The sequence below is a fragment of the Taudactylus pleione genome, unplaced genomic scaffold (genome assembly GCF_031769625.1).
Source record: "Taudactylus pleione unplaced genomic scaffold, aTauple2 ptg000146l, whole genome shotgun sequence".
Taxonomy (NCBI): domain Eukaryota; kingdom Metazoa; phylum Chordata; class Amphibia; order Anura; family Myobatrachidae; genus Taudactylus; species Taudactylus pleione.
The window spans coordinates 4,282,107-4,294,958 of NW_028284548.1; the positions used below are offsets into that span (position 1 = coordinate 4,282,107).

The following is a 12,852-nucleotide window of genomic DNA, read 5'->3' on the forward strand; positions in this document are numbered from 1 at the left end:
TTTCGTGCTGCCAATACATGTCCGTTTGCGGATGAGTTGGAACATAGACACCACCCGCTTGTATTTTTTTCCCGGAGTGGGACACTATAATATTGCAGTGTTATCATTTACATCAGCGCTGGGAGAGACACCGCTACATCACACTCTGAGTGTAAGCTTTATTTAACCATTTACTGCTGATGACCTCTCCATCACTACTGAGCCCACCCCAATATCGCTGCCTTAATCACAGAGTTTATTATCTATTTCTTATTCAATAGTTTACTATATTCCATCAAAACATTGTCAGTCAATACCACATCCCCAGTGATTTCATCTCATCCATTCCAGTCACCCGGATACAATTATTAGACCTTATGAGGCAAAATTCATATTGCCCGAGTGTGTGATCCCTGGTTATTCTACTGCCAGCTACAAAAGTAGCTAATATTGATTCTATCTGAATAATAATTTTATTATATCAAGATTGTAGCATGTGCATGGATTTTTAAGTTTTAGAATACGGACAAATGTCTAGAAGTGATTTTCAACTATAAGTATTTTTTCTGAAATTGTGGTTTATGATATATATATATATATATATATGTGTGTGTGTTTGTTTTTAACATTATATGTAATAAGTAAGAAACATTTATGTCTAATGATAAACACCTACATTGCTCTTTCCAGTTCTTTTACAACGTTTGCATTTGTTTTAACAGGATTGTGTAGACTTACAGCGCCACTATTTTTGTTTTTATTCGTACAATTGTTCAGCAGAAGCGCCATGTCGAACGAGTAAAATGTGCTGTAATCCTATTTGGAATAGGACGACCAGCTTGTGTGTAGGCCTGAGAGATTGTCATGCAGAGCCATCAAACCAGAGTCCATTTGTTAGCTGGCCAGCCTCGCTTGTGAAAGCCATACAATACAAATAGAAATCGGATTTCCTGAAGGAATTAGTATAATCCACGTAGATCCGAAGAGCACGAACCACATCCAAGGATGCTTCACCTGCAGAAACATCCGAGGACTGGGAGGCCAGATCCACAATCTCTTCATTCAAAAGGAACTGGGATACCACTTCAAGGAGGTAACCAGCTCTGTCCGGATGAAAGATCAATAAGGGGGAGCGACAGGAGAGCGCTGCCAAATCAGATACCCTGCAGGCAGAGGAGATAGCGAGGAGAAAGAGCGTCTTTGCGGTCAGCCACTTGAGGTCTACTGAGTCCAGAGGTTCAAACGGAGGAGCTTGTAGAGCCAGGAGAACCAAGAACAAATCCCACAGAGCCACCCTGAAAAATGTTTTAACATCAGGCAGGGGAGTGATCATTCACTGGTACCAGATTGACAGAGCAGAAACCTGAACTATAAGGGAGGCCAGGCAGAGGCCGAGGTCTAACCCAGCCTGGAGAAAGGCAAGCACCCAGGAGACCCTAAAAACTGTAGGGTCATAGCCTCTGGGGGAACACCATTGAAAGTAAGAGTGCCAAACTCTGTTGTAGATGCAGGCTGAGGAAGGCTTATACGCCCTGAGCATCGCCTGAACCATAGAGCGAGAGAAACCCTTAGCTCTAACCCTGTGCTAACAGATCCTGCCATAGAGGAAGTGGAAAAGGAGTGTCTATGGAGAGACTCCGTAGGTCGGTGAACCAATGGCGCCTGGGGCTATTAGTATCACCGTCCAGCCTTCTTGTTTGAACTTTAGGAGAACCCTCGGGAGGAGGGAGATCGGAGGAAAGAGGTATGCGAGATTGAAGTCCCACCTCACTGCCAGAACGTCCACGAAGGCGATTGAGGGGTCTCTGGTCCCACACATGGAGATCTTGTGGTTGTTACGTGAGGCCATGAGGTCTACATCTGGCAGGCCCCATTTGTTCACCAGGAGTTAAAAGATTCCTGGTGGAGAGCCCACTCTCTGGTGTGTATGTCCTGATGGCTTAGGAAGTCCGCTTACCAGTTGAGGACTCTGGGAATGAACACTGGTGAGATTGCCGGGAGATGACATTCGGCTCAGACCAGAATGTTTGCCACTTCCCGCATGGCTGCCCAACTTTGTGAGTGCTCTGTACACTGCTCAAAGATCCAGAATGTTTTTGGGCAGACAATTTTCCTGTGTTACCCACCACCCCAGAAAAATATGATGACCGGTTACCGCACCCCATCCGCTAAGACTGACATCTGTAGTGATCCCGGAGAAAAAGTTGAAATCCAGAAGGCTGCGACCCTTGTCCAGATGGGCGGTCTGTGGCCACCATGCGAGGGAAAGTCGAACCTCCAGAGAGAGGAGGATCGTCTGGGACCGATCAGATGATACTGCCCGTTCCATAGGGAGAGAATTAGTTGTGGAAGTGGGCATATTCCACTGTATTGAAGGTGGATACCATGGACCTCAGAGATCGTGCTCTGGACTGGGGGAGGGGCTGCCAGGAAAGAGCCTACCTCCCCACTACTGCATCAACCAGCAGGTGCCGCTGGCCTCTACATGGTTCCCAATGCCATCTTTTATTAGCCCCGGTGGTCTAGATGAACCAGTCGCCCCACTGCAGCGTCCCCTGGCAGGTCTCTACAACACGTCAGTCCCACAAGTGGGGAATCACCTTACCTGTTCATCTCCATCTGTATGGCTGCAGCACTAGGTCCCCAGTGGAGTGGCTAGAATACCACTCACCGGTGGTTGCGGCACCGGCAGAGGTAGCTGGAGCAGCAGCACAGGTGCTCATTAGGACGCCTTGCTGCTTGCTCAGAAAAAAAAACCTAAAATAATACTTGGTGCTGCCTAAGCAGTCCCTATCTTAGGATGTGACTGGTCCTTTCGGGACACCAAACAAAAGACTGCATCCTGGGAGCTACAGCTTTGACTGTTTGGTGCCCAGATCACTCCAGCCAACACCACCAGCACCTCACCTCTCCTCTCCACCCCTCCCCCTCCCCCTCCTGTTCACTCTGCATTCTTTTCATGTTATAATTTTATCCCTTATTGTAATAAACTCTTAATATACACATCTCTAGTCTCAAACTGTAAGCTGCGCCAGTCCAGACACACATACATATATTAAGATTGAATCAATGCCTGTAGAGAGACACCATCTCTTTTCCGATTTCCGAGAGTACCAGTGCGTTAATGCAGGTCCTAGTGAAGACTATCTCCACTTTTGATATTGTGGAGTTTTGCCCAGTTCCACTCCAGGATCTTCCAGGCAAATAGTCTGTCCAAGTTGTACAGATCCCCCGTTCAGATAAAATCTCTGTTGAATCTCCATGGACAACCAAATCAACTCTCTAATGTGGTGGCTTCAATTGTCTCACTTGGACAAGGGGTGGCTATTTCTGGTTCATCAGTTGGTTTTTCTCACTATGGCCGCCAGCCTCAGGTGCTGGGGGACAGCACACAGGAGGCCACTGTTTAGGGAGTATCCCATCGCTGAAACGTAATTGGAGCTTCTAAAGGACTGTTTGTCAGGCACATCCCCTTCTCCAAGGCCATCCGGTCTAGGTCCAATCAGACAATGCTACCGCTGTCGTCTATATCAAAGAGCCAGGACAAGAATTGCTGCTGTATACTTTCAGCTACTACAAGTAATAATGGTAATAAGGTTAACGATGAGCACTCTCTCAATCATACTTGCTTACTCTCCCAGACACAAGCCTTCTAGATTCTGCTCACTCCCCCAGTGATGGGCTTTATGGCTTGTTTTGCATTATGGTGACTCCGCTACATGATGCTGCTACTCACAGAACTGTACATTGGATGCAGGGCACAATTTGCAACACCAGCCACCTTGATGTCCACCTCTAGAATCTCCCATAAAGAACATTTAAAAGTATACTCTTAATAGAACTATATAATAGAAAATGCACTGAATTGCCATTCTACCAAATAGTGAGGGAAAACCTGTAATACCGCCTTAATGTGGATGTCCGACACAAATGTAAATTAGGAGAAATAGGACTTTGATAAAAAGCAATCTGGAGCCTCTATAGGCATTAATCAGGTAAAGTACAATGCTTACAGCAGTACCGGACAACTCCTGGGATTTAAAAAAATATATATATATATATAAGAGATATGGTAAGAACTTACCCTTGTTATCTCTATTTCTACGAAGTCCATAGGGTTCCACAGGATACCTTGGGGGGTATAGGCGATGGCAGCAGTCATTGGGCATCTCAGAATTAAAGTTTTCAGCCTCCCAGGATGCACTGGGTCCCCCTCCTATACCCCGCCCCAGAGCCAAGACAAATCAGTTACGTAACAAGTCATAGGCCGGAGGAGGAGAAGAAAGTTCTGGAACACACAAGAATCACATTCTCACCAGAAGGAGACGGAAAAACCGGTGACCAGAGCAAAACCCATCTGCAGTACAGGTGCGACAGGGCGGGAGTCCTGTGGAACCCTGTGGACTTTGTAGAAAGAGAGATAGCGAGGGTAAGTTCTTACCATATCTCATTTTCTACTTCAGGGTCCACAGGATACCTTGGGGATGTCCCAAAGCAGTATACTTTAAGGGTGGGGAAAAACCTGCGCTGAAAGTAGAATCCGCCGCTCGAAGGAAGCATCCTGGGCGGTGAAGGTGTCAAATGCATAATACCTCACAAAAGTATGGACAGAAGACCACGTGGCAGCCTTGCAAAGCTGAACAGCAGAGGCACCATGTCTAGCTGCCCACGAAGGACCCACAGACCCAGTAGAATGAGCCCTAACAGAGGATGGAACAGGAAGGCCTTCATGAATATAAGCCTCAGAAATTGCCATGCAAATCCATCCTGCCAAAGTTTGCTTAGTGGCAGGCCAACCCTTCTTCCGGAAGCCATAGAGGACAAACAAGGAGTCTGACTTCTTAAATGAATTGGTACGGTCAACATAAATCCTTAGAGCCCGTACCACATCCAAGGTGGTCTCACCAACCGAGAGGTCTGGAGAATTAAGGGCGGCACTATGATTTCCTCGTTAATGTGGAAACTAGATACCACCTTAGGGAGGAAACTAGGGAGAGTGCGAAGCACCGCCCTGTCTGTATGAAAAATGAGAAAGGGAGGCCGACATGAGAGCCATCAATTCTGAGACCCTTCTGGCCGAAGCAATGGCCAGAAGAAATACAGTCTTAGCTGTAAACCATTTCAAATCCACTGAGCCCAGTGGTTCAAATGGTGGTCCTTGGAGAGCCCTCAGGACCACAGCCAGATCCCAAGGAGCCACTGGTGGAACAAAGGGAAGCTGAATACGAAGTACACCTTGCAGAAAGCTGGGGACATCAGGAAGAGTAGCAATCCTATGCTGAAACCACACTGACCGGGCAGAAACCTGCACCTTCAGAGAAGCAAGGCGAAGACAGTGATCTAAGCCCGCCTGTATGAAAGCCAACAACCCTGGATATCCGGAACACCTGAGGATCATAGCCTCTAGGTCGACACCATTCAAAAAAAGTATGCCATACTCGGTGGTAAATTCTTGCAGACGCAGGTTTCCGAGCTCTGATCATGGTGTTAACTACAGAGCTGGAAAAACTCCTGGACCTTAAGAGGGCTGTCTCAACAGCCACGCCGTCAAAGACAGACGACACAAGTCCGGATGACAAGGACCCTGTGACAACAGGTCCGGACGTTGAGGCAACAGCATCGTAGTGTCTACGGAGAGACTCTGAAGATCTGAGTACCAGTGACGTCTGGGCCACGCCGGAGCCATCAACAGGAGTGTGCCGCCTTCTTGCTTGACTTTTCGAACCACTCGAGGAAGAAGGGAGAGCGGAGGGAAGAGGTAAGCAAACCGGAAGGTCCACCAGACTTACAGAGAGAGTGTCCACCAGAAGAGCCTCCGTGTCTCTTGTTCTTGACTCGGCCTCCCGACACAACAAGCTGCCTGTGTACAAGAGGTCCATCTCTGGTGAAGAGACCATTCTCCTGGATGCACGTCTTGATGGCTGAGAAAGTCTGCTTCCCAGTTGAGGACTCCCGGGATGAACACTGCCGAGATGGCAGGGAGATTGCCCTCCGCCCAAGTCAGGTTACGGGACACCTCTGTCAGCGCCGCCCGACTTCGGGTTTCTCCTTGGCGGTTTATGTAAGTCACCTTGGTGGCGTTGTCAGACTGTACCTGCACGGGTTTTTCGTGGAGAACATGTTTTGCTTGCTGGAGAGCTCTGTATACCACGGAAAGTTTCAAGATGTTTATTGGAAGCGCAGATTCTGCTGGGGTCCAACTGCCCTGGAACAAGTGTGGACCAGTCACTGCTCCCCAGCCTCGGAGACTGGGTGGCAAACTGGGTCCTTCTGACGACTGACACCAAACAGAGACGTCCCCTGTTCAAGCGAGTCGTCCGCAACCACCAGGCCAGAGACAGACGTACCTCCGGAGAAAGCACCAAGGTCTGTGTCTTTATCCGATGGGGCAACCCATTCCATCTGGAGAGGATCAAATTCTGCAGAGGTCTGGAGTGAAACTGGGCATATTCCACCTTGTCGAACAGTGACACCATGGAGCCCAGTAACCTCATCGCTGAGTGAATAGACACTCGGTGGTTCTGAAGGCAACTGCGTACCCTTGCCTGCAATGCAGAGATCTTTTCCTCCGTCACAAAGATCCTCTCTTGTTGAGAGTCAAAAAGGGCCCCAAGATGGAGCATCCTCTGCAAGGGAACCAGGGTGGGTTTCTTCCAGTTTATTAACCAGCCGTGATTCTGCAACATGGAGACTGTCAGTTGCAGATGGAGCTGGAGGACCTCTGGAGACCCTGCTAACAACAGCAGGTCGTCCAGATAAGGCAACAAGCTGACCCCCTGCATACGCAGGTAGGCTGCCATTACCGCCATGACTTTGGTAAAGACTCGAGGCACTGTTGCACTGCCCTTTGGTTTGGCCTGGAACTGAAAATGTTGGTCGAGTACTGCAAACCTGAGGAATTGCTGGTGTGTTAAGATAATGGGGACATGCAGGTAGGCGTCCTGAATGTCCAACGACACCATGAAATCCCCAGGCTCCAGCGCCACAATAATGGAACGCAGGGTCTCCATCCTGAACCGAGGAACCCTCAAGGACTTGTTGAGGGATTTGAGGTTGAGTCGGTAAGACCCATTGGGTTTCTGCACCAGAAAAATATTGGAATAGAAACCCATGCTCCTCTGGGAGAATGGGACAGGCACTATAACTCCAGCCTGGAGCATAGAGTGCAACACTTTCTGTAGTTCCAGGACTTTATTCTGATCTGGCGGAAGGTCGGTGGTGAAAAACCTGCTGGGGGGCCTGCGCCAGAAGGAGAGGACATACCCCCGAGACCACCTCGTGTACCCAAGTGTCCTTGGTAGTCAGGTACCAGCACTGGGCGAACCGAAGCAGGCGGTCTCCCACTCTGGGGTCCCCCAAAGGGAGTCCCGTCCAGTCAGGCTGAAGGCTTATCATCCGACTTGGGGGCAGGACATCTTGTACTCCAAGCCTGCTTCTTTGGCTTGGCAGATTTCTTGGCCCCTGACTGTCTCGGAAAAGACTGTACTTTGTTCTTTCGACCCTATAGGGCCCAGGGTAAGTCCAAAGTACCAGACCCTGATAGGACTGTAGACGATGGCAAACATGCAGACTTAGCTGCTGCCAGAGTGGCCACAATTTTGTCCAGATCAGGGCCCAACAGGACCTGTCCATTAAAAGGCAACCATTCCAATCTCTTTTTGGAATCTGCGGCCGCTTTCCAAGAGCGCAACCATAGGGTGCGGTGAGCCACCAGTGCTGCAGAGATTCTGGAAGTGAGACCTATATCCAAGGCTGCCTCATTAATGTATGTGGCTGAGTCTCTGAGATTGCCAACTAACTCCACCAGCTCAGCAGAAGAGTCCGTGTCCAGAGACGCCTCCAAGCTATCAGACCAGCACTCCATGGCTCTGGCCACCCAGCACACGGCCATAGCCGGTCTGGACGCCCCTTCAGCAAGGGAATAAATGGATTTTAGGCATACTTCCACCTTGCGATCCGTAGCATCCTTTAAGGAGGACATGGAGGGCATGGGCAATGTAGCACTCCTCACTAGACGTGTGACATGAGAATCCACCTGAGGGGTTTCCACAAAAGGGTATGCAAAGGCCAAGAGTTTTTGAGGCTGGAACAGTTTACCCGGATTTTTCCACGCCTCCTCTAAATGATCCACCAACTGACCAGATAGAGGAAATACAGTGGCATCACCCTTAATATCCTTAAATAAGGCATATTTGGATTTGGCCACGGGGGGATCCTCATCCTCAATAACCTAAGCCACACGGACTGCCTGTATAAGACCAGGTATAAAGACTTTAGACTTTGGCTCCGCCTCCTTAGTATGAAGGGGCTCTTGGTCCGGAAAGTCAAAAATCTCACCATCAGACGTGACTTCATCCTCATCAAACTGAACAGTCTGAAACACTAAAGGCCTCTTAGGAGGCCGTAATGAAGACTCCACCTGTAAAACGTCCGTCAGGTGCTGAACCGTATTGGACAATGAATTCACCCACGCAGGCTCCTGTGAGACCTGGGGGGGGCAAAAGCGGGAGACACTGGGGTACCATCAACTGCCTGGGAAACCCCTGCATGGGTGATGACACTACCGACTGCTGCGATAACCCCATCTGGGGAAATACAGGGGGCGTCGCCAGCTGGCCCACAAGGGTTGTCAGTGCCTTAGTAAAACAAGCCCAGGACGGTTCCTGCACAGGCGCAGTGACAGAAATCGGGTGTGATATAAGATAACATGCCCTACATAATCCCTGTGTTCCCATCACCCTCCGCTAATGGTACATTACATGTGGTACACTTTAGCAGAAGAGGAAAGTCACGTTCACTCTCAGACATGTGTAAACTGAGTATGTGACTCCACTCACAGAAAATACTTTCACTGTGAGGTAATAAACACCCTGCAACATCGCAGCACAAGGGCTTTAGCAGAGGAAGAACAGGGATAGTAAAATGGCTGACAGTCAGAAGTGAATGTACAGGCAGACAGCGCTAGCAATAAGTCACATACAATGCAGAAATAAATCCCTGCACTACCAGCACTATGATCAACTACACAGACACAGAGCCTGGTAGGAAACAGTGCTGCATACTCTAACCTTATCGGCGGAGAGGTATGCGGGAGACCCGGACCACGATGCCACCTGTATCCAGCAGCGTTTGCACACTTCACTCAGAAAATGGCCGCCGAGGAGCTGAGAGGAGGTGGGCCTGGGGGAGGAGCACTGACACAGCCCGCTATGGAGAGGCACTGTGCAGAGGGTGAAGCGCCGGCTGTGAGACAGGGAAGGCGCGCTCTCCTGGCATGCAATTAACCCCTGGGACGCTGGAGCTTTACCGCTCAGCTGCAGCCCGCTGTTAATACCTGGCTCCACACGCAGCCTGTCCCCAGGGAGCCCCCTGCCTGAGGACCTAGGACTGTATTGGCGGGTACCCTCCGCGGGACCCCCGCTGCTTACCTGACCCCCTTCAATCCGGCCACAGTCCGGGTAATCCAATGTCACCGCTAGCTGTGACCCCAGACACCCACCAGCATCCCCGGATCAGTACCGGCGTTCTGGTCCGGTGGAGGAGTGGCAGCATAGATATCAGTACTGACTGTATATGCTATATAGCTCTTGTTGCAGCACGCTGTTTAAAGAATTTCAGGGGCTGTTAACAGCCCCCCTCTGAAAATGGTGACCCGACTCCGAGCCGGGCACCTACAAAACTGATTTGCCTTGGCTCGGGTGCAGGGTATAGGAGGGGGACCCAGTGCATCCTGGGAGGCTGAAAACTTTAACTCTGAGGTGCCCAATGACTGCCGCCAGCGCCTATACCCCCAAGTTACCCTGTGGAACCCTATGGACCCTGAAGTAGAAAAAAAATATTATATATATATATATATATATATATATATACACACACATACACACACACACACACATATATATATATATATATATACACACACATATATATACACACACACATATATATATACACATATATATATATACACACACATATATATATACATACACACACACACACACACACACACACACAGGTGCATAAATATTGGGACATTGACAGAATTTTCATATTTTGGCCTCTATTCACCACCACAATAGCTTTGAATTGAAACAAACAAGATGTGCTTTAACTGCAGACTTTCAGATTTAATTTGAGGGTAATTACATCCAAATCAGGTGAACGGTGTAGGAATTGCAACGGTTTCTATATGTTCCTCCCACTTTTTAAGGGGCCAAAAGTATTGGGACTATCAACTCAAAAGCTATTTCATGGACAGGTGTGGGCTATTCCCTCGTTATTTCATTATCAATTAAGCAGGTAAAAGGACTGGAGTTGATTCTAGGTGTGACATTTGCATTTGGAATTAGTTGCTGTCGACTCTCAATATGAGATCCAAAGAGCTGTCACTATCAGTGAAGCAAGCCATCATTAGGCTGAAAAATTAAAACAAACCCATCAGAGACATTGCAAAAACATTAGGTGTGGCCAAATCAACTGTTTGGAACATTCTTAAAAAGAAAGAACGCACCGGAGAGCTCAGCAACACCAAAAGACCCGGAAGACCACGGAAAACAACTGTGGTGGATGACAGAAGAATTATTTCCCTGGTGAAGAAAAACCCCTTCACAACAGTTGGCCAAATCAAGAACACTCTCCAGGAGGTAGGTGTATATGTGTCAAAGTCAACAATCAAGAGAAGACTTCACAAGAGTGAATATAGAGAGTTCACCACAAGATGTAAACCATTGGTGAGCCACAAAAACAGGAAGACCAGATTAGAGTTTGCCAAAGAACATCTAAAAAAGCCATTACAGTTCTGGAACAACATCCTATGGACAGATGAGACAAAGATCAACTTGTACCAGAGTGATGGGAAGAGAAGAGTATGAACAAGGAAATGAACTGCTCATTATCCAAAACATACCATCTCATCAGTGAAGCATGGTGGTGGTAGTGTCATGGCGTGGGCATGTATGGCTGTCAATGGAACTGGTTCCCTTGCATTTATTGATGATGTGACTGCTGTCAAAAGCAGCAGAATGAATTCTGAAGTGTTTCTGGCAATATTATATGCTCATATTCAGTCAAATGCTTCAGAACTCATTGGACGGCGCTTCACAGTGCAGATGGACAATGACCCGAAGCATACTGCAAAAGCAACCAAAGAGTTTTTAAGGCTAAAAAGTGGAATGTTATGCAATGGCCAAGTCAATCCCCTGACCTGAATCCGATTGAGCATGCATTTCACTTGATGAAGACAAAACTGAAGGGAAAATGCCCCAAGAACAAGCAGGAACTGAAGACATTTGCAGTAGAGGCCTGACAGACATCACCAGACGCTGAGTTTCATCCCTGGGATTTACAACAAAGTATTAAAAAGTGAAACTTAGATTTAGGATTGTTTAGTTTGTCCCATTACTTTTGGCCCCTTAAAAAGTGGGAGGCACATATAGAAACCGTTGTAATTCCTACACCGTTCACCTGATTTGGATGCAATTACCCTCAAATTAAATCTGAAAGTCTGCAGTTAAAGCACATCTTGTTTGTTTCAATTCAAAGCCATTGTGGTGGTGAATAGAGGCCAAAATATGAAAATTCTGTCAATGTCCCAATATTTATGCACCTGACTGTATGAATGTATGTATACATATATACACACAAACATATATATATTTTATAAATATATATATATATATACACATATATATATACACACAAAAAAATATATATATATTTTATAATATAGATAGATGTGTGTGTGTATATATATATATATATATATATATATATATATATATATATATATATATATACACACACACACATATACACACACACACACACACACTAGTAGTTCTACATTTTGTCATCATCCGTTACCGGATATAAATGTCAACAATAATCAAAAAACATAAGTCTGAAATGTTTGGTTTTGTACTTTACTGTACAGCAAAAAAGCTATATACAACAGAACAATTTAGAATAGAATGCAGCTGGTCTATAAGAAACCCTGCCTTCCAAAAACAATCCAGTATTTTTTTTAGCTTTGATTAACAATAATAGTTCTGGGGGAGGAAACAAATCTGCTTATAATATACAATTATAAAAAAAAATGTATTTTACATTATAAAAGCAATTCATATACAATCTGTAAAATTCAACTGAAATTAATTTCCACACTATATTCCTGTGTTAAACGGATTCAGACGGTCATTCCAAATGTTGACATCACCATCTGGATTGCTTTTAATGGATCCACAATCTCCCTCATGTTGTCTTTTCTTAGCACCCAGTCAGGCTTAATTCTGGAGAGAGAACCAGGAGAGATTTCAATGTAAACAGGGATCTGTAAATATTTTAAACCAAAAATTCTATTTGATAACAAAAAAATAAACTGGACACTCCCTATTTTGGCTGAAAAATAAAATAAATAAAACAGACTAGCAGTGCCTGAAATGTAGCAGCATATATAGTATTTGCAATGTCTTCTTATGAAAGGCTGGACCTGATGAGACAGACACGATTAAAATATTAGGTACGGCATCTCTAAAACACCATCATAGTGCAATGCATCGTTATACAAAACAAACACAAATAGATCTTAATAGACTAAACAGGGCTGTAAAATTGTTTAGTTCTATTGTTTCTTCCGAATAAGCCTATTGGACACACACGCTAAACCTATGCTGACTGGAGAAAAGCCAGTTCTATCAAGTTCATTTCAGTTAACTTGCTTTGTGACTTTTATAGAGGACTTACCACATCAAAATCCTATTTCATTTTGTGTCTTAATAATGTACATAAATGTAGGCTCATGAAAAATGGGGCAGATGTACTAAAACAGGAATAAATAAATAATTTTAACATAACAGTTCTCCTTTCCCAAAG

The 12,852-nt window shown here is 46.2% G+C and overlaps 1 protein-coding gene across 1 annotated transcript in view; it reads right to left on the reverse strand.

Moving 5' to 3' along the window:
- Positions 1-11,885: 11,885 nt before the first annotated feature.
- The window catches only part of ASPM (assembly factor for spindle microtubules), a 119,982-nt gene continuing 119,015 nt past the window's right edge, over positions 11,886-12,852 (reverse strand). The window contains exon 30 of the mRNA XM_088474056.1: positions 11,886-12,269. Within this exon, the coding sequence (XP_088330182.1) occupies positions 12,167-12,269 (103 nt within the window). The 3' untranslated portion in view covers positions 11,886-12,166. The remainder of the gene's footprint in view (positions 12,270-12,852) is intronic.